A 23,130-nucleotide genomic window follows, 5' to 3' on the forward strand; every position below is an offset into this window, starting at 1 on the left:
CCCTGTCTTCCCCGGGCTGCTCTGAAATCACACAGTCCCAGCCCCACCTGCCCCTCCCCCCCTCCTGCACCTGCCTTCACCTGCTGTCCCTCTCCACGTTTCCTCCGACGGAGAGTTGCCTCCATGCTCCATCTTCCTCTTTCTGTGGATTTTCCAGGCCTGTCTCAGGTAGAAGGAGGTTAACGGGAATCCTCAAGCATTCTTTTGTTGTTATCAAATAAGTAATTAAAATATGTCCCTAATAAGAGAAATGTCATCAGGTCTTGGTTTTCTTATTTCGATTTCTTATTTCTTGGTGTTCTTGTTTAAGTGGTTTCGGGATTGAAACTGTCACGACATAATTTTCTTTGAGAATGAAGAGATGAAGTCCATATTCAGCAAACAGAAACAATTTCAGAGAAATTACATCTAAGTTTTTTTTTTTTAAGCACTAGCTTAATACATATCCCTTGCATCTTTCTAAGGCAATGATTCTACAATTTCATGATAGTCAGCTAAGAGTCACTACAACGTTTAACCAGACGTCTACGGTCACTGCATAAGCCCTTTTTTTTTTTGTCTCTGGGACCGTGAGGGATAGAATGTCAAGGTTCTCCTTGAAACTAGAAGGAACAACCACTTTTGAAAAGAGGAATATTTATTTCATCACTTTCCTTAGGTTCTATTGTACTTTACGTTTCTTAATTGTTAGCTTTTTCTCTGCTACTTCAACTGCAATCTACCCATCTTAGAATACAGAGACCCCAAAATGAAAAGGACCAGTAATGTGGTTCTTTCACTTATAATTTTGTAAAGTGTGGTCGTGTCTGTTATTCTTCTATTGTCATCATATTCGTGATTCTGTGAGTGCATTGAGGAGAGGTTTCATGAATCCTTGATGTAGAAAGAGCACTTAATGACGAGTGTGTGTGTTATAGAATTTTTCAGTAACCATGATGGAACTTGCTGGGAAACCCCACACTTATATACTGGCAACTTAGGGTGTAGACTGGCAGGAAGGGGAGGATAAAAGTCGTCAGAGACACGTTCCCAAGAGAAGTGAGGCAAATGGAGCGTCTAACACAGTTATAGGTTTCAACTGTGTTACCCCGAGTAACAGAGAACCCTGAGTATTCAGAACCGTAATGGAAAGAGGACCAGTTTCCCACATGGTGAGTACTGTCCTGTTCGGTCAGACAGAAGGTCGTGACAGAGAAGAGACTGACCCCAGCTGAGGAATTGACAACCAGGGAGGCACTAGGTCTGGTTCGGGGGTGTTGGTGACATTGATCTATACCTCCTTTGGGAGTTTCACCTCCACTCCCCGTTTCTGGTTCTCCTGAGTTGCACTGACCGTTTCCTTCGGTTTACGCAGCATTGGCCCAGGGAAATAGCTACTCTTCCCAGACTACTCCATCTCAGTAAATGTCAACGTCATCCGCAGTCTCCTAGGTCAAGAAATGACGTCATGCTCTCTTCCCTTCACATCCACATCAGTGCACTGGGAAATCCTATTGGATCTGCCTCAAATATGGACAGAGTTCAACCAATTCCTACCATTCCTGTTGCTTCCAGCCTGGGCTGTGGGAAGAGCGTACAGAGGGTCTCCCCAGCCCCCCACTCGTTCCCTCTCTGCCTGCTCTCAGCCTCACAGCTGTGACGATTCTTTAAAGGTCAAGTGATGTGACTCGTCTGCTCAAAGCCTTGCTCCCCGGGACGCTCAGAGTCAAAGCCAAAGTCCTTGGCATCACCGGTGGGGTCTTCGTCCTCACCCTGTGTGGATACCTCTGTGGGTCCATCTCCTCCATCTTTCCTCCCTCTTTTCTGCTCCAGCCATGCCTGCTTCCTTGATTCCCTAAGCAGGTACCGTCCCACCCCAGGCTTTCAGACCCCATGCCCTCAATTTGGATCCCTGTTCCCCAGAGAGAGCCATGCCTCCTTCCTCACCAGCAGGTATCTGCTCACCCTGAAACCTTCCCTGCTCTATTTTTCTCCATCTCTCTTGTCATATCTGACATCCGTCCTCATTTACATTTCTATTATCTCTCTCTCTCCATCATGGGATGTAAGGGGTATAAGGATCTGTTTTGTTTCCTGCTGCATTCCCAGTATCTATTTTGTGCTCAGTCAATATTGGTTGATTGATTGAATGAGCCCGAGTGAATGAGCCACACGACCCAGATTCTGGACGTGGAACTAGGTGCCAGTCATGCCCCTCACGCCAAGCCAGGATGAGACGAGAGTGAGTCAGCTGGGAGAGTTAGCATTGACTTCTCAGAGTCGGCTGGTTTATCTGGGATGCAGGGCAGGTGTCAGCCTGAGGATAGGGAATCTTCAGTGGACGGAGGTGACCACCTCTTGGGCAACAGAGGCCAGGAGGGTGTGGGGAACGAGAGCAAAGAAGTCCCTTCTCCAGTCACACCAGCTCTCTCAGGACCATGTGCAGCTCCAGGCTCGGGCTGGTTATTTCCATTTGGTCTGAAATTGAAGTTTCTATGAGATCATGCTTCAGTGTGGTGATGGGCCCGTGACACCACCCAGAGATGACACTCACATTCCAAAAGACAAGATGTTTTTAATTACACTAAAATAGAGTACCTCACCCTGTCTAAGATGACGTTTTTGTCTTTTCGGTTGAAATGTCAGAATTATACCATTTTAGGTGTCAAAAGAACAATATAAAATGAGAAAAAAAGGCACCAAGTGTTAAGGTTTTTTGTTCTGACTTGTTAATACTGTATTCAGATACTTGAATTATGTCAATTCACTTCTTGGTGATAATTAGCAAAGCTCCAGAATGAGACAATTATAAAAGAGCGAGAAGATAATTTGAGTGATTTCATTGCATTGTGTGACTCTGGGTAAGTGGTGGAAACGCGCTGATTTTCCTGAGTCTTTGAATGAGTCTGTGTGTCATTATGAGTTTAGTTTACGGCTAAAGAAAAGCTCAGTCACCCGAAGGTCAGAGAACCAAGAGCCCTTATCTCTGCATGTCCCGTAGGGTCATGGTTACTGTGCGTTTGGGACTTTGATGCTCAAGCTCGTCTCTTTCACTCTGGAACTATCTGGGGCCGGGGCTGCTTCCTTCCCGCCTCAGCCGGAGCGATGGTGGTGGAGACATTGCCTCCGGAGTCAGGCTGCCCCAGGTTCAATCCCAGTCCCTCCCACCATCTGTGTCAGGTCCCTAGGGCTGCCCTCACAAAGCACCACAAACCGGGGTGCTGCGAACAACGCAGATGTACTTCTCACAGTTCTGGAGGCCACAAGTCCAAAATCAGGGCATCGCCTGGGCCCTGACCCCCTGAGACTCTGGGCGGACTCCTTCCTTGCCTCTCTGGGCTTCGGGTGGTGGCCCCGCAGTCCTTACAGCTGCGTCACCTCCCTCCCCACCTCCATCGTCACATGGCGTGCTCCCTGTGTCTCTTTGTTTACGTGACATTTTCTCTTCTTATAAGGACACCAGTCCTGTGGGATTAAGGCCCACCCTACAGACCTCCTCTTAACTGCATTACATCTTCGAAGACCCTATTCTCAAGTCAGGTCACGCTTCTTTTGGGGAGACACAATTCAACATCATCTGTGTGAACTTGGGCAAGTGACTTAATTTCTGTGACCGTCAACTTCTCACCGTCAAAAGGAGATTATCATCCATGCCCCCTGCATCTTGGAGGAGTGTGCGAAGCGACTCATGAAAAGTCCCCTGCATTCATTCGGTGCTCGAGAAGTGTCATTCCCCATCCTCCACTCTCCCAGCCCAATTTCTTCATTTATGCATACTTTCTACGCGCATAGGCAGTCGAGCAGACACCGTGGGATGTGCAGAGATGACCCCGAGCCCTGGGGAAGCTCGCACACTTTGAGGACAGATAAAAATGAATGATTACAACAGAACATAGAATTTGGGTCGCACACATGTGCGGTACTGAGAGAGGGGAAGATTACCTGCTCAGTGCTTTGCCAAGGGCCTCACAGCAAGTTTGCTGCAAAGCTGGAACCTGAATCTTGGTTTAGATCCCCAATCCAGTTTCTCTCCTATTCACATACATTGCACGGTTATGTCAGTTATCACCTCTGGACCACTTAAGCATTATAACACATAATCCCTGTTTGCCCACTGATGCTCCGATGTCATGTACCAGCATCTTTTGGGGATGCCCATCACCTTCAGGTGGTCCCTCCACTGCCCCCGTACACTCTCCTCCCGGTTCCCGGCCTTCCGCACACTGCAGAGTAGAAGATCGTATTCTTGCCTCTTATCAAAAAAAAAAAAAAAAAAATCACTGAATACTTCCATCATCTATAGATCATTTGAGACCATTCAGTGTGATCAAAATGGTGAGCAAGATTCTTCAGAGCCGTGCCTCCAGCACTACAATTCCTGTTCAGTCTCTGTTGCTTGCTATTTTTACCCCCTCCTGTACCCTGAGTTGATACATGAGCGAAAATCTATGTGTGAGAAGGGAGGGTGTTGCTGATGCAGCCGTATTTATTTTGTCTGACTCACGGCTAGCAATATCATGACAATTCTCAATCCAGGACAAATAATACGGTAAGTTTTCGGTGACAATATGCTGAAAGGATTTTAGAGGGGAAATGAAAGTCTGCTACTGAAAAAGTCACACAGGTGTATTTTCTCAGGATTCATGTTATACCCCAGACCCACAGTTCCTGCTGCGCTTCCCCCTCCAACCTCGCTGCTCTACCTCACTTGCAGAGATAAAGAAGTGCGGTGGCCGCCAGTGGGACACGTCCAGCCCTCTCAGTGCTCGGCTGGGTGGGGGTGGTGAACCGGGTGTGTAGGCGACACACCGCCTTCCTTAGATGTCCTCAGGAAACAGAGGACTCATTTGAGAAGATGCCAAATTTGCTGCAACAAACTTTGGATGAAAAGCTGAGATATTTTACAGAAACTAACAGAAAACTTAGGTGATTTAATTATCACCTTTGAGTTCCCAGGGCAGCCCAACGTGAGGATCATAAACACACCAGATGCAGTTAGATTTTTTTCTCATTTCTCCTCTCTCCTTCCCCCTCTTCCTCCCCCTCCCCCTTCCTCCCCTCCCCCTCTTCCTCCCCTCCCCTATTCCTCCCCCTCCTCCTCCCCCTCCCTTCTTCCTCCCCCTCCCCTCCCCCCTTCCTCCCCCTCCCCCTCTTCCTCCCCCTCCCCTTCCTGGTCTTCCCCCTTCTCCTTCTCCTCCTAATGTGGTTTGGCTTACATGTCAGGCTAAATGCCATAAGTGCAAATGAAAATTTCACATAGATTTTTCTAATGGGTCATATAATTTTGAAAGGCATTTTTTTTAGAAACCCATAGGAAAACTTTATATAGTCATGAATTTCAGCCAAAGAGTGAAATTTAATTATTCTGAGGAACTTTCCAAAAATAAAATGTCCTTCTTTTATAATACTCAGTATCTACTCAATGGGGAGGAAGCTTCTCTACCTCTCACTTAAATAAAACTTTTGGGTGTTTTGGTGTCCCTCTACTATAGATACTAACTACCTCTAGATTCACTCTCAAACACTAACAAAGAATGTTGGAATACCTTAAAAGGTGTATTTTAAGAGTATTCTACAAATTTAAATGAGAACTAATCGATTCACATTCTTCCTCTTCGAAGTTTCATTTGATAAATGGTTTGCATCACTCCTGATAATATTAAAGATACATTACAGGATTGAGAGATAGATTTGATTCCTTTTAAAATCATTTTCCTTGTAAAGGATAAGGGCTGTTTCCTAGTGGTCCAATGTGAAATGCACAATGGATGGAGATTTGGGGGCACGTCGGATAAAGTAAGAACGGGACAAATTTAAGAAACAGGGTAACAAAGGCAACCCTGTTGAAGATAATCCTTTGATGACCAATTCAGTCATGGCTTTCCTGTCCCCACTGCTTTTTGCAGGTATAAGCCCTTGGCCGAGACCCTCCCGAACGACAAGAGGATGCTGCCAGCCGAGGAGAGATGCCGGCTGGCTCTGCAGCAGTGCCCGTTACCAGGCTGGCAGGTGAGTGATCTACAAGCTCCTACCAGAGCAGTTGGGGTTTCCAGTAGTGGGGCCGAGTCCCCACGGGGAGCTGCCCCAGTCTCACTGGCAAAAACAAATTGCTGTGATGTGTTTGGCAAAGAGAGATGCTAAGTGTAGTCCCTGGAAACATATCAGTCCTTCTGATTCACCGGTTTCATCAGCAAACACAGGATGCAGGAAGCTCGGAGCCTGTATACAGTGTGGGGAGAAGTCCGGAAGCCCCACTAAGTTTGCCCACATCCCAGACCCCAGTGCTGGTACCAGAGCTTTCTGGAGTGTCTGAAAGGGAGCAGAAGTCGGAGGAACCAAAACGGGGTGGTGGGGGGGGATTGGAAGAGCTCAGGGGTCTGCTGGAGGGATAGCCAGGCTCCCAGAAGGAGGAAGGAACAGGAGACAGAAGAGCAGGGAGATGCTCCCCACAAACACAAGGGCACAGTTTGGATTTTGTTTAATCCCTGAAGCAACTCAGAATGCCACCGTGACTAGGGTTAGGAAGAGAAAGAGGAATTTGAAAAGTAAAAGAACTGAGAAGGTAATGTTAGAGCAATAACAGGAAATAGGATAGAGTCCACCACACCAGGAATGAATGCAGGTTCCTAGACAAAAAACATCTGAAAGTGCATTGGTGGCAAAGAGCTTGGTGGCCAATAGCTTTGGCAAAACATAACCATTACTGGAGAGCAGACATAAATCTCATTTTTTAAAAACGAGAGGGAGATAGAACGTCTTCAAGTGAAAATGCATGATAGTTGATGAGGCCAGAAAAGAGTACTTCAGTGCAGAAATGACATGAAGAGAAGGTTCCGAGCCGCTGACGTGTCTGAAAGTGGCCCCGTGTGGGTAAGACAGGTATTGAATCCTGGATTGACACTAACACCCTTATCCGTCTACGACGAGGAACTAAGAACCTCGCATTTTAGCATCGATGAGTAATGTTTTCATCGTCTGTGCCACCCAACCTCTTTCTTTATTATCCTGTCCCCTGTTCTTTCCTTTTTTTACCTAATAATGGAGTTGAGCTTCAAATAGCGGTCTGAAGGAGGACGCTCACACAGTCGGTAGTAGGCATGAATGCATACTTGTGCCAAAAGATTGGATAAAAAAAGGAGGAAGGAGGACTTGCTAACACAGAGTGATGTCAGCCAGCCCCGCTCCAGTCAGTGGCATAAGATGTGGGCTCCCATGCAGAATTGTTCCACAAGCCTGTAGGCGGTGAAGTTATTTCAACTGACTCATTGTCAGAACTTTTAAGCCAGTACCTGAACGCTAGTGTTTCCTGAATATAGAACACGAAGATTTTCTCGTTGCATTTTGTTCCTTAAAAAAACACAGATAAGAATAATTTACTTTATTAATGTTGAGAAAGAAGGTTGACTTGTCGAGACAAAGTGAGGAAATCTGGAAGAATTCTTCCGCTGTGAGAGTGACCGGCAGGGACCATAACACCTGACCAGCCGTCGTTCCTCCGAGACACCTGTGTAGAGTGTGAGGTCAGACGTGAGGCGGCAGGGGGCTGGGGAGCAAGCCAGTGCAGCCTGGCAGCTGTCACTCCGCCCACGTGTGCTAGGACACTTGACAGTGCAGCTGGGGACGGTATGACACTGAATCCCACATACATTGGGACTTTGAAAAAGTGCATCAAAATAAAAAAATGAGGAAGAGGTCCCATTTCATTACACTAGTTTATTTTCCCTCACTCTTTATCTCCCTAAAGGAGGCCAGAAATACAAGAGGGAGAAAAAAAAGAAAGGTATTCATCTGCTGATCATGTTTGCTTATACGTTCCCTATTGTTAGGAAAGACAGCTTTCTCCAGCTTCTCCAAGATGTAACCTTTCATATACTTGATGCTATAAGGCAAATCACTGACTTCACAGAAATAAAGCTTATTCATGTTTCACTCTTGTGCTAGTCAAACAGCAAATGAAGTTTTTTAAAAAAATTATTTATTTCGGACCTAGAAAGGCAGACCCCTCAGTTTCAGAAACAAAGCATTTGTTCGAAACGCGGTGATAGTTACAGGCAGAGTTGTTGCCGCTATCTTGTGGTTGGTTAGTGAAGACGAGGATTAAATAGGAGCAGTTTGAAACAACAGCAGGTCGTAACGGGTGGTTCTTGTATGGGCAGCCTGATCTGAAATTGCTGAGTCCAACGTACACTTCCTGTGAAGCCGCCCGTGTTCATCCTTTGGCTGAGTGGTTAGCGTGAGATTAATAGCTATTTTTCTCCAAGGTTTTTAGAAGCGATGCTAGAACATAAAGGGATCGGAGTCATCCTTTGCTACGTGAATCTGCGTAGAGGGTTAGCTAGGAATTCAATTCTCTTAGCTAAAAATATGATCCTTTAACTGTGGCTCTGATGGGTCTTGGGGATCTTGTGAGATTGCTTCCTTTCTCCCAGACATTGATCAGAGCCTGTGCAGGAAAGCCTCCGCATCGTTTGTAGCGGCATTCTAGCCCCATTGTTCCTGTTCTTTTGCACGTTACAGCCATTCCATCAGTGGTGCTGAACACCGGGATTTGCTTCTGTTTCAGACGAGGAGAGACGTCTTCCCTTCAGTGTTGTGCGTTTGTTTACCAATCCACGTGTGCTGTTTATTGTTTATGTAGCCGTGGGTTTGGAGTCGGTACGTGAGGCCCTGGAAATCCTGATATTTCATAAGTAACGCTTCCTCTCATCCTTGGAATTTGCTACAACTATTGATAGGGTTTGTTTTGTTTGCCTTATTTGAGTTAAGCCCTATAACAACTCCGTGCAGAAGAAGGAAGGTAGGCAGTGAACAGGAATAACCTCATTTCAGACGTGAGGAGGTCGTCTTAGAGCGAGGCGTACTGATCAAAATACAAGGTGCGGCGAATATTTCGTTTCGGTGGGGAGGCCCCTTTGCTGGGACCAGACCCGGGTCTTCTGTGCTGTGTTCTTTCCACTGCACTCGCCTCGATCTGTCTCTTTTAATGTAGCTACCGAAACTCCCTTTCCTCAGACTACGGAACTTGAAAGGCATGGATTATGCGTCCCGGCCTGAGCTTCGATCAGAGGCACTGGTAGGTTCGTTTCTGCGTCGGAGCAAGTTGCTTCCTGTAGTTCGTGTCTTTTTTCTGTTTCTGATTCGCCCAGTAGATGGAGGTAAAACAAGCTGGCTGCTTCCCGTTGCTGGCGATTCTGATCGGAATGTTTCTTATGCAACCGTCAGCTCACTGACCCTTCAGCAGCCAGGGCTTTTGGAGGCTAGGTCCTGACTGCATTTTGCAAAGAAAAGGAGGAGAAGGAGAAAGGGAGAAAAGAAGGAATTGGACTCAAGGGAAGAAGTGTTTGACTCTGTCCAGTGTTTAATGTCAGCTCTAGTGTGAGAGCGGAGACCTAGATGCTCCGGGCATCCGGAGGAAACAGCAGGTGTGGTGACGATTCTCAGGCCAGATGCGAGTCTAGGGGACGCTCGCCTCGTGTTCACCCCTTGGGCAAAGACAGGTGGAGAACAGCCCTGCTGAAGCGTGCAGGTTGCCAGCTTTGCTCGCGACCGAGCCCCCACCTCCGTGTCCTCTGCTTGTTCTCACTCCTGAGGTTGCCCACCTCCGACCAAGTTGCTGCCTGTCTGTCCTCCACCAGCGGGGAAGTGCATCCTCGGAGGCCGCGGCTGCCCGGTTTGCTGCTGTGTCTCCAGCACAGGTGACGGAAAGGTGCAGGCAGACACTGTGCAGATTTGCAGGGCCAATAAGTGAGTCTGTGTCAATAAGAAGCCACCAAACCTACGCTTATAGTTTAGATACGAGTATACACAGACATATACGAATTTTTAAAACCTGGAACAATTCACAAAAACCTAACAGTGCTAATATCTGGGGAATGGTTTTGGAATGAGAATCAAATGGAATTTTTCGCTTGTCTCTATGTTTAGAAGGTACGTGTATCTATGCATTACTCCTGTAATTACAAATGACTTAAAATTTGTAGCCACTCCCTAAGTACAATTTAAGTGGAATATTGTGTAGGGTCAACTTAATTATTTTAAGCTTTTATGAAAAAAACGGTAAGTCACACTGACAGTGCTTTCCCTAAAGCAGTTTTGTTTCCAAATAATAATTAACCTATTGCATAATTTACGCCACCGGCCCTTTCTTCTCAAAGGCATCTTCACAGGATTCGAACTGGTCCCCACAAGTCTGGGCGGACTCACTCAGGCCATTACTCCCTTTACATACTCAGCATCACTGTTTTAACAGAAGGGGGTTTTAATTTAACGAAAAGTGGAGAAAAATCACGAGGCAGTGATGGCTGGAAAAGCAACCTGTTTGGTGATGGTTTCTTGTTCGTGTTGATGAAATGACATATTTTAAAAATATGCTGGACGAATCAGAGCTTTATCCTCATTTCAAGGCAGAAGTTAAGTTGCCCAAAAAGAAATAGAAGGTTCTTGAAATGATTTGAGTGGACTCTACATGACTGTCTTCCAGGACTGTATTCTGTCTCACCAGAGGTATTTTTCTTTATGAAACCAAAAGTCTGCGGCGTCCTTCGTTTGTGGTGAAAAAAAAGTCTACACAGTTTGAAAACAAGTGAAATCATGCTGTTAGCTATTAACCTTCTACTATTTGGTGTTTTTTAAATTATTCAGGTATTTCACTTATTTGAATATGTACATTTTTAATTCAGTCCCACTTTAAAAGGTAACTTTAAAAATAATCCCTCCGGACTGTGTACATTTAATCAAACACTTCCTGCCCTGGTTTCCCCCAGCCATAGACCAGCGACCGACAGGCACTTTGGCTCACGTGAAACATGCGTGTTTTGCCATGTTATGTCATTTATATAAAGGGAAAACTTTTGAAACTAATTCTAAGTGGAAAAATAAATGGTATCATCTGATTTTCACACATTTTATATGAATCAACTGGTTAGAGGATGCTTTCTTCTGTGTAGTTATTTGAATGCTATATTCATTTTAAAGCCATCTGGAGGGTGACGAAGAGAGAAACAGATCTGTTAGAGCCTGTTCATGGGTGCCAGGGGTGCCGTGCAGCCCCGAGCACTCGTAGGGCCCAGGGGGAGCTGGGCTGGGGGATGGCTGACCCCCACTTAGCAAGGCTTTCACAGGGATAGGTTGCCCTGTCGTTCCAGACTTTTCTAGAACTTTGGGGTGAGAGGAGCTTTGCAGACAAGCAGAGTGTCCTGTGTGACACCTGTTGCAGGACAGCGTGGAAGGAGAAATTTCGATGATAACCTGAGAGGGACTTCACGTTTCCTCTAAGGCTGTGCGAATGGGGGGGTCAGACACGGGAAGGCTGCCGGTGACTCGCTCAAGATGGTACAGACAGGAAGTAAGAAACGCAATTAGAACTTTAACTTGACCTCAGCTACCCACCTGATATGATTCTTACTCCTTGTGTGCGTGAGAGGGAAAGGAAGAGAGACTCTGAAGGAAGTAACAAAGGGCAGACTCCACATTCAATGAAATATACGTTTCCTGTTTGTGCTTATTCACTAACAGAAACAATGACAGGACTTCCCTGGCGCTACCATTGCAGGGGGCACGGGTTCGATCCCTGGTCAGGGAACTAAGATCCCACATGCCAAGTGGCGTGGCCAAAACCATAATTAATTAATTAAAAAACAATTACAATAATTATTTTCTTCATCATCATCCTTTAATGTAATTTTCATTCCTTATATCTTCTCGTGTAAGGCATGGCCTAGATTCCGCTGCGTGTCTCTCTAAAATATACGGCCTTGGAAGGATTCACTCTGACAGTATCAAGAATTGCAAGATTAACGTAACATTAAATAAAATCATTGGATGAAGGAGTGATTATTTCATTAATCCCAAATAGTCCAGTAGAGAAAAGATAATAAAAGTAAGAGCGAGAAACTGTTAAAAGTTTTAAACATGCTCCACTTTCTTTACATCTTTGAAGATGAGACCATTGTATAAGGGCCCTTGGCTCTTATTAGGACAATAAATTAATGGTTTATAGCCTTTGTTTTATTACTCGAGGGGCACTTCATAAATCAACCGTAAGTTCAAGCTAGAAAATAGCCTATAAAATTACTCTTTCTCTCATATTCCTCCTCTTTCTCTGGCATTATTAATGTTGAAAATAATAAAAATTAGGGATCTAAGAGTATCTCTTGGCACTATGTGCATTGTGACTGGGAAGTACTATGTATACGCACGTATATGTGTTTCCTTTTTTCTCGTGTACTAAACACGTACGTATACACATATATATGAAGATAATTTTGTTACAGTGTTCAGTCTTTATAAGAAACTTGAAAAATAGAGAAAAAAATATAGATCACCCACAACTGAACTACCTAAAGATAATTACTCCAAACCCTTGGTGCGTATTCACTCAGTATTTAAAAGTAACATTACAGATGTTTGATTCTTGGACAGTGTGTCTCCCTTTTCACTCTGAACTTTATTGAGGACAAATATTACATCTCTTTTTTTCTTATATATTTTCACACACACGTGTGTGTGTGTGTGTGTGTTTCACGATCACGTCTCCTGGGGTCTGGGTCATAGTAGACAACCAGTGTTTGTTAAATGAATGAACGAACGAACCTCCTACCTATTATCACGTTTCTTTTGGAAATGGAAGTATCCACAATCGAGTCTGGCTGATATGTGTGATAGTTCCTTTTTTAAAGTCATTTTATGTTTTCCCTCTCAGCCTCATTAAGCAAAAGGCTTAGTGTAATATCTGGCACTCAACCGTTGCTAAGTGAGAACAGGGTATGCCCATGGCTAATGCAATTTTCAGGTCTTAGGAATCAATCTACTTTCTTGTAACTCCAGGTCAACAGCCTTACTGAGCATCGTTTGTGTCCTGAAATTACACAGGCAGTTGTGATGCAATGTTAAGGAGGAATGGCCTGTCCCCCTCACAGGGGTCTTACAGTCTAGTCTGGGGGCGGGGGATGGGAGGTCTGTACCGTGAGCAGTGAACAAATAAATAATTACAGGTTAGGGTCCTGTAACTCCTCACTGGTAGGGAACCAAGGTGGACACTGTGATGGTGAATCGCAGGGTCCCTAGCTCAGGTGGGCGGGCATCATAACAGGCATCTCCACAGCCACCACGTTCAGGCTGAGACCTGAGGGTTGGCAAGGAGCCAGTCACGTGATGGGGCAGGAAGCAGGGTGGGGTGGGAGCCCTCTGTGCTGTCCCGAGGGGAGGGCAGCCCAAGAGAAGAAAGCTGATGGGAGCAGGACGGTGGAGCCCCGAACACCCACCAGTGACAAGGGGAGAGACCACACCGTGGGGCAGAGTTTCTCAGCCTTTGTTATTTCACTGTCGCTCCCCTCCGTGGAAAAAAATGAATGAGGGAATGGGACTGGGGGACAAAATCTTAGCTGTTACAGTAGTTTGTGGCCCTTCAAGGATCAATCTTCCTGGACAAGCTTGGCTTTTGACAACTACTGAAAGAATGGTGGTCCTGCCTCTACACCTCATCCAAGTCCATCTCTTCTGCATCAGTCTGGTGTTCCCCACTCCAGATTGAGGTAGTCATTCAATAAGCCCTTATTAAGCATCTGTTGTATGCCACCAATCTTGTCATAGCCAAGGGGGGTTTTGCCCATCAGAAGCCAACGTCACCCTCTGAGGCAGAATCCACCTTGCTGAGAATGGACGCTTAGAGGGACACAGGGGCCAGAACCAGGGGAACTTGTATGAGCAAAGCACAGTGTTCTACTTCAAGTTCAACGTGAAGCCATTGATGAGCTTTAAGGAGGGTGTTAACATGATCTGATTTAGACTTTAAACATGAAAAAACGTATCAAGCAGGACTAGAGCTGGGAAGCCAGGCAGTGAACTTAAGGTCATGACCTACGTGAGACAGAGCAGCGGTAGACGGATAGAGAGGGTAGCTGAGGCAGAGAAGGGACGGAACCTCACAGGGACCTTCAGTCAACAGTCTTATCACATTCAACTGACTCAAAGAGTGAACTCTCCTTTAAAACCGGCACATTCGTTTTTAGGTCAGGAACGTGCTCCAGCTCTTCTGTGCAGGTGTGAATTTGCTGCACAAAATACGTGTGGCGCTCCAAAAGATGGAAAAGACCATATGATACTCTTACATGTGGAATCTAAAAAGAAAAAGAAAAGAAAAGGTACAAATGAACTTATTTACAAAACAGAGATAGAGTCACGGATGTAGAAAACAAACTTATGGCTACCGGGGGGAAAGTGTGGCGCTCCAAAAGATGGAAAAGACCATATGATATTCTTACATGTGGAATCTAAAAAGAAAAAGAAAAGAAAAGGTACAAATGGACTTATTTACAAAACAGAGATAGAGTCACGGATGTAGAAAGCAAACTTATGGCTACCGGGGGGAAAGTGTGGCGCTCCAAAAGATGGAAAAGACCATATGATACTGCTTATATGTGGAATCTAAAAAGAAAAAGAAAAGAAAAGGTACAAGTGAACTTATTTACAAAACAGAGATAGAGTCACGGATGTAGAAAGCAAACTTATGGCTACCAGGGGGGAAAGGGAAGGGGAGGGATAAACTGAGAGACCGGGACTGACATATACACACTACTATATAGAAAATAGACGACTAATAAGGACCTGCTGTAGAGCCTCAGTACTCTGTAACGGCCTATACAGGAAAAGATCTAAAAAAAGAGTGGATGTATGTATATGTATAACTGATTCACTTTGCCGCACAGCAGAAACTAACGCAGCATTGTAAATCAACTCGACTCCAATAAAAGTTATAGAAAAAGGTGGAAGGGACCTGGTCCTATTGGAGTTGAAAGCAGAAGACAGTTCACAGAAGTAAACATAGATGAGTCTCAAAGCAAACATGAGCACACCACAGAACGTTAGGAAAGCTCGGCAATGTTTCAAAAATCTAAAACTCTAAAGATACTCTTAGAGAAGAGGATGAGGATGAAGGGCTATGAGGAGTCTCATGTTTAGAAGTAAAGCCGACATCAAAGTACATAAACGGCAGTAACGTTTCTGTTGCTGGCGGTGGCAATGCTCCGAGTTTGTGTCTGTACCCACCCCGGTGAGCACAATGGCTCTGACTGTGTTTATGCCGCTGTTCATCATTTATAACATCACGTTCCACGGGGCGGGTGAATATTATTGACATCATTGAGCCCATTTCGTTAAAAAGACAGAGACTAAAGGTGCTCCCTAAATGAATCCACTAACTTACCCAGTGCCCTTTCCTCTGTGGTTTTGGAGCTAATCAGCCTCGTCTGGGATTGGCACTGGTTTGCTTTTCACGACGTGTCGCTATGGGGTGAAGAGATTTGTTTTTTCTGTTAAGCACTCTTGATCATACTGGTACGATTTCCATAATGAAATAATACATAGGATCACACAGTGCGTAGTTCACTCGTAAGCACAAAATAGTAGTTTTTATTCATCACTGCTTGCTGTACAGGTCATACTGTTCTAGGTGAGAGTCATTAATTTTTCTTAACCTGTAATTATATGTAATTCGAGCCAAACCACTTTCTTCAAATACCAGAAGATACAGTACTCTTTTAGATGTGTGTAGCTGTAATTATCTTTTCTGCATTGAAGTTAAACTTCAAGAATAGTCTATTTATAACAAAGAGAAAAGAACTTGTATTTTAGTACAAATGTATCCTTTGAGGATGTTTAAAAGTACATTCAGAGCCAGACTGAACATTAGAATATTTATATTTAGTAGTTTTTCAAAGCCACCATGAAAATGTAAAATCCTGTAGTATTATTAATAAATATAAATATGCAAAATAGTGGTCTTCTGTAGAAACTTAAGGAATCAAAGAAGCAAACGGGGGAAATATGTGAATTCAGCCTGAAAAAGATGGCTTTTAGTTAAATGGTTGTTTTACTGAAAGCTTCCTCAAAGGATAAAGCAGATTCTATCCATCCTTGTGGTCCTAGAGCCTGGCACAGTGCCTGGTATTAGGAAGGCCCTAGGCACATGTTTGGTTTGTGACTGGAGGGATGGAGGGGTGGATAGATAGAAGGATGGAGGAATTAAGGGAGGGATGGAAGGATGGATGGAGGAATTAAGGGAGGGATGGAAGGATGGAAGGATGGATGGAGGGATGGAAGGATGGATGGAGGGATGTAGGGACAGAAGGGTAGATGGATGGAAGGATGGAGGGATGGAAGTATGGATGGAGGGATGGAGGGATGGATGAAGGGATTGATGGAAGGATAGAGGGGTGGATAGAGGGATGGGTGGAAGGATGGAAGGTTGGTGGAGGGATGTAGGGACAGAAGGGTAGATGGATGGAAGGATGGAGGGATGGAAGTATGGATGGAGGGATGGGTGGAAGGATGGAGGGATGGAGGGATGGATGAAGGGATTGATGGAAGGATGGAGGGGTGGATAGAGGGATGGGTGGAAGGATGGAGGGATGGAAGGATGAATGGAGGGACGGGTAGAAGGATGGAGGGTTGGGGAGATGGATGGAGGGACAGATGGGTGGATGGACGAATGGTGAGTGAATAGATGGATAAGACAGACAGATGGTAGGATACGTGGGAGAGTAAATGTGAGGCGGGAAAACCAGGAAAACATATGAGATACAATGCACCTAGGTACTACATGAAAATGATAGCTAACCAGGAATGTGTGAAGGACTGTCCATAGCGTGCCTGTGGGAACGCTGGAGTTTGGGAGGCTGCTTCTGTTTGAAAGAGATTACCTGGTACAGAAAGGAGAAAGATGTGTGTTTTAAAGGAACATAGTGACATTCTCAGATCAGCAGGAAGAAAAACAAACCTGATGGGAGAGAGACACAGACATCAAAACACATAAAAAAGTGTGTTGTTCTTATGATTGCCAATAAAGCTATTTTAAAAACGGAACAGATCGACATTGGTAGGGCACTTTAAGAGATAGATACCAGGGCATTTTTTGAAATTCTAATATTACAGTAAAAGAAGTTGACTACTTTTAATCTAGCTATGATATATCTTGTCTTTAAATGGGAAGTATTTGTTTGAACAAGGCTTAATGTTTTTAGAGCAAAGGAGATTAAAAATTTTTAAGAATAATTTTTTGTCTGTAATAACAAGCATAAAGCATTTTCAGCAAAGATATAAGCATCCACAATAAACTATTTCTCATTAAAATATAATCTGGTAATTATATGTGGTAGTTATTAATAAAAAACCTTCCAATAATATGACATACAATACATACGAGACATACGAGATAGCATCTAACATAACAGTGGTAGCAGCGGTGACACCATTCAGTAAGAACCCTGTGCTCAGATGCTGTAGGCCCTTGATATTGTCTGCGCAAGCCTTGAATTGGTTTCTGCTCTCAGGGAGTATGTGGAAAGTTAGAATAAGAGTCAATAGCATCTCTTTTAGAGGAGTGAAATATGTTAGATCTTCAGAGATTAATAAAGATCATATTATGGAAGGCTTTGAATACTAAACCCTGAAGTATGCATTTTAGCTTAGAGGCAATATAAAACCACGGAAGGTTTCTGGAATATTAATAAATTGGAGGCAGTGGGCAAGGTGAGTCCAAGAGTAGGTAAAGAATTAGAGGATGAAATAGGTCCTAGATTTTGGTTTACAATTATACCAGAATGTGATGGCACCAGAAATATGAAATTTAACATCTTTGTTTCTTGAACTGCATGAGATGCATTTTTATAAAATGAATGAATTCATATAGTTTAAACAGATATAATTTTTTAAAGATTCATTTAGTTGAAGTAAATTAAATTTTAAATATCTGAGTTCATGTTGTAGCTCATGTCCCTTAAAATCACTTTCTTTGAAATTCTGCTTTTTCCACTTTGTCATTCCATCTACTTTCCTTCACCCAATATGTCTAAATTATGACCTTTATATTTTTCCAACATTATTCTAGTCCACAAATACTTCACAGTCGAGTTGAACATTCAGACGGGTATACCAATAATGACAAAACCGGGAATTCAGTGGTATTCTAGAGATATCTTCAAGGTACATTAGTGACATAGACACACTACTGTAATGAATTCATTGTTATAAAGTATACACTAGACCGAGAGTTCATGAAGCCATCTGGGTTTTGAAGGATGCACAGGGGCTTATCAAGTAGATGATTCAAAGAGAGATGAAGACAAATAAACAGTATACGTTAAGCCAGAGGAGAAAAACAAGTTCCCCTTTTGGAATGGTAAGAACTATGATATCGTTTGAGAATAGATAAACTTGAATGCATTGAAAAAGGATCTTACTACAGAAAGTCTAACAAACATTTCAAAAGAGTTTGAGCAATATCCTGAAAATCATGACCTGCTATTAAATAATTTTTTTTTTTTTTTTTTTTTTTTTTTTTTTTGCGGTACGCGGGCCTCTCACTGTTGTGGCCTCTCCCGTTGCGGAGCACAGGCTCCAGACGCGCAGGCCCAGCGGCCACGGCTCAGGGGCCCAGCCGCTCCGCGGCATGTGGGATCCTCCCGGACCGGGGCACGAACTCGCGTCCCCTGCATCGGCAGGCGGACTCTAAACCACTGCGCCACCAGGGAAGCCCCTATTAAATAATTTTAAGCATGAAAGTAACATAGCGAGATTGATGTTTAGAAAGGTCACTCTGGAGATAGTTCTGCCAGTGGTCTGCCAATCAGTGAGGGGTGGTCAGATGGGGGATGTCCCTACAAAGGTGAGGCCAGTGCTGTGCGCATCCTGCCATGGAAATGGGAAGTATGGGTCCCTTTATGCTCCCAAGAAGGGCAGCCCTCCTCTGCGTCTGCCTCTCTGTGATTGAAAGCAGTAATCAGGGATGATGGTGAAGGGACGGAGCGCCAGGGGAGGAACCTCACAGGTGCCTCCACATCTCTCTCTACTGCAGTGTCCAGTCTGCCTACACTCCATGGCAACCGCCCATCCGGCCCTTGTCTGTCCTCCTACAGCCTACACCTCTAAAACAATCCCTGGAAACTGTAGCGGTAATCGAAACTTTCGAAGTCATCGATGACAATTGTGTTTAATCTTTTAAATTCTGTCACTTCAAAGAAGAAAAAAACAAAAAACCTAATGGTTTTCTAATAAAAATAGCGAAGACTCTAATTCACAGGTGGTTTACTTTCACAGGAGTCAGAATGACATTACCATTTTCATCTCACATAGGAGATGATGCATCTAGGAGTTGCACTCTGCATCTAGGGGGCACAAGCAGAGGACTCAGTAGGAGGACGTGTCAACCTCTCTTTTTCTCTGGTTGTGAGAGCATCTTTTTATAAGAGAATGCAGCCAAAATCAAGAATGTAGGTGATCTGAACATTTGGTCTCATTCAGATGAATCTTAATTTGTTGGATTTGATATAGCATACCAAGGCACTGATTACAGAGAAACTGTACATGAATTCATCACAGAGACAAAATTAAAATGGCCAACACTTTTCTCCTAGTCAGTGTCATTAATAGACAGTGTAAATCCTTGAAAATTTTGGGATCTTGTCTGGGTTTTTCCTGATGAAGATAGATTCCTAGATTTATGTCCCACTAATCCATAGTATCAGTGAGAGCAGAGGCCGTAAGGACTAAAATGTATTATCCAGAACGGTTTCTGAGGAAGGAATCTGAAATGCTACTAAATAGCTAATTTCATTCTTTAAGGAGAAAGAAACATTTACTGAAAGACCAGCACGGCCAAACAAATGCTAAAATTTCTAGCGAGCATCTCCAGATATAGGCGACATAAGTCATGTGGTAAGCAATAAAAATAAAGAATGAATGAATGAATCTACCTATTGGATAACTGTAAAGTAAACCCAAATAGCTAAATAAAAAATTTTTTTTAAATCATCTGAATGCGATGGCAGTACAATACCCAGCCATTTCCACAAAGTCTTCAGCTGTGTCTTAGCAGGACACTTGCAGTGTGGATTCAGACTCCCTTCCGCCCCCCCTCCCACTGGATCAGAAACCCAGAAGCCCTCCTCACTCACAAAGCCCTTTGTTTTACCTGCGCAGGGAGAATTTCCATGAGTGTAACCACACCAGAATCTCACCAGGAGCTTGGGAGCGGCCCCGTCCTCTGGCTCCCACCTTCCCTGTGTCTGCCTGTCTAGCATCCCACCTTCCCTCGTACGTGTCCTGTGACTCACGTTCCCATCCTCTCCTCATTATCCCAAACCGTGGATCCCAGCAACACCTCCTTTTTTGGCTGCCTCCGAGTCTGGCCTGACAGGCAGATCTGCCATGTGAAACACTCAGACCACTTCTTAACTACCCACTATTGAGTCCTGTGAAATTTCTAATCATTGCGAGAAAATCCATTTCATCCATGTTTACTCCCCTTCAAATTTAGCTTTCCTGTGTGACCTGAAAACTGCCTATTTCCTGAAAATACTCTGCTATGAGGTTTCACTTTTTCTCATCTTCCTTGTCTTGGTGGAGGAGAGCAGGGCAGCTGAATCATTGCCCCCGACGTTCTATCTTATGCTTTTTTTCTTTTATTCCCTCCATGGTTTATCCTCTCACCTACTGAGTTCCAGGACTTATTTCCAGCTTGATGAATGACTTCCGGGCCTGGCTTACGTGTTCGTCGTCCATCATACCTTCTTTTCATCCTTGAGGACATTATCATCTGTCTCGGTGACTCATCTGATCCTAAGACCTCAGAATTCCTTGTCTTCTGCTTCTAATCTGAGTCCACCTTCCCCACAACCCCACCACTTGTGAAGTGCGAGAATTCATATTCTTCAGGGGATGTAAATATACATGTGCGATGGCGAGTACCTAATGCAGGACAGTAAGTGAAACAGAGTCATTCATAGCGTGCTGTGGGAACACAAATGAAGGTCACCCGAGCCCTACTGGACGTGGAGAAAAGGTTATCAAAAATCCACTCCTGGGGGCTTCCCTGGTGGCTCAGTGGTTGAGAGTCCGCCTGCCGATGCAGGGGACACGGGTTCGTGCCCCGGTCCGGGAAGATCCCACATGCCGCGGAGCGGCTGGGTCCGTGAGCCATGGCCGCTGAGCCTGCGCGTCCGGAGCCTGTGCTCCGCGACGGGAGAGGCCACGGCAGTGAGAGGCCCGCGTACCGAAAAAAAAAAAAAAAAAAAAAAAAAAATTCCACTCCTGGAGGTGGGGTAAAAGGTAAATAGAAGTTGGCCAACAGACAAGCAACAGTTGTAGAATCTTCCAAACCCAAATAATTGACTTCATTATACTGTCCTGCTCACAGCCAAGCCCAACAACCCATTTCTCTGGCCAGTTTTAAGCAGGAACTTTATAAATTTTGAATACAGTTTCCAAAATTATTTTCATAAAAGTTAGACGGGATCCTCTTTAAATCTTTTAGTGTATACCCAGTGTTCACACGAAAATGTCTGTTCTTCACTGTGTGGCCACCGGTTACATGTGTAGCCCCTTCCCTCATCACACTCCACAGGGCTGCACCTCAAGATGGTTTGTCGTCTTCTGTTCCTTGCCTAGTTTCTCTGTCCCACATTCATCTTTTCCCATCATCCCTGGAAAATTTTTATATCCCCAAATCTAGCACAATTCTCAAGATAAACCTACTTTGATTTTTGGAACGGCTGTTAGAAATGTCACTAGATGATCTTATTTGCAAAGCAGAAATAGAGACACAGACGTAGAGAACAAATGTATGCATACCAAGGGGAAAAGGGTTGTTGGTGGGATGAATTGGGAGATTGGGATTGATACATATACACTATTGATACTCTGTAGAAAATAGTTAACTAATGAGAACCTACTGTACAGCACAGGGAACTCTACTCAGTGCTCTTTGGTGACCCAAATGGGAAGGAAAACCAAAAAAGAGGGGATATATGTATACGTATAGCTGATTCACTTTGCTGTACAGTAGAAACTAACACAACATTGTAAAGCAACCGTCCTCCAATAAAACTTTTAAAAATAAAATAAAATAAAAGTTGATTAAAAAAAAGAAAGAACAGGGTAAGGAGTAAAAATAAACCATAATCCAATCCAAGACCAAAAAAAAAAAAATGCTGCTAGAAGAGATCTTAGTCATCCCATGCAGCTGTCTTCCTGCCCGGGGTCTCCACTGAATGAAGGAAGTAGAACTAGAATCCAGCTCTTCCACCACCATCCGGAGGTCTTGTCCCCATGGTGCGCTCCCTTCATACGTTAGTTCTCCCAGAGTGGTCATTACTGCTTCTACCCGTTCTGTAGTATTGCTGCCTCTAACTCTCTGGGAGTTTCATTTCGGAACCCAAGTTTGCATGAATTTTGCTTTGGGGATTGAGTTTCCTGCAGCGAGTTACATACCACAGTCGACAATGAACAGAAAGATGACACGCTCCCTCCTTCCCAAAGCCTGCCTCACAGATTTGCTCTGTGGTGCTCACAGACAGTACCAACTGTTCTTCCTGTTGACTGCCAAAATCATTCAGCAGTTGGGAAGAAAAAAAAACTCTATGAATTATGGAAAATCACTAGGGAGAGAGAATGGCACTACAATGGGGGGAAAAAGCGACAATTCTCTGTGGCCACCCATTCAAGTGCCCGCCTCAAACCTCAACCAATTTAAAGAAAACTAAATGAAGAAGGACATCTAGTCGACCAGGGGCCTCTGAAACAGGAGAGCGGTTGAGGGCTTGTCCTGTCCATCCAAGTGGCTAGCCCGCCTGCCATAATGCGAGATTTGAGTCTCAGCCTCCTGCAAAACCGCGTACTTCATTAAGACAGCAAATCTTGGCTAAGGGAGCACACGTGTCGGTCTCTCATCTTCACGGTGTTTGTCTCGAGTGCTAAGAAGACGACTAGGAACATATCACAAGGTTTGCCTGAGCTGTATTTTTTCCGTATCTAACAGGACATCACCTCTGTGTGTCCACAGCTCTTCATGTTAGTATTTCCCAGGCTCTTCTGCAGTTATTTACATCTGAGCATTGCCGTTGTGAGCATTTCCATTGTGAAGGGCATTCCTCACACCTACCACAGTCCTGTGAATTCTTAGAAAATAAGCACAACACACCAGAAAATTATTTTGAAAACGCATGGATATGGCTTATTGTTATGTGTTTTTCAGAACTTTCTTTGGCAGCGCTTCTCATCAATAGTGGAACATTTGGACTGGCTTGCATACCACCAGAGCTTTTACTAGCAACTGATTCGGTAACATGCTGAAATTCCTTTTTTAAAATTCTAGACAAG

General features: G+C 44.2%; 1 protein-coding gene across 1 annotated transcript in view; it reads left to right on the plus strand.

Annotated features, from left to right (window-relative positions):
• Positions 1 to 23,130, plus strand: part of MYO16 (myosin XVI) — a 411,612-nt gene that overhangs the window by 316,340 nt on the left and 72,142 nt on the right. Inside the window, 1 exon segment of the mRNA XM_032611435.1 lies at positions 5,886 to 5,988. Within this exon segment, the coding sequence (XP_032467326.1) occupies positions 5,886 to 5,988 (103 nt within the window).

Source organism: Phocoena sinus, chromosome 18, assembly GCF_008692025.1.
Source record: "Phocoena sinus isolate mPhoSin1 chromosome 18, mPhoSin1.pri, whole genome shotgun sequence".
Classification (NCBI taxonomy): domain Eukaryota; kingdom Metazoa; phylum Chordata; class Mammalia; order Artiodactyla; family Phocoenidae; genus Phocoena; species Phocoena sinus.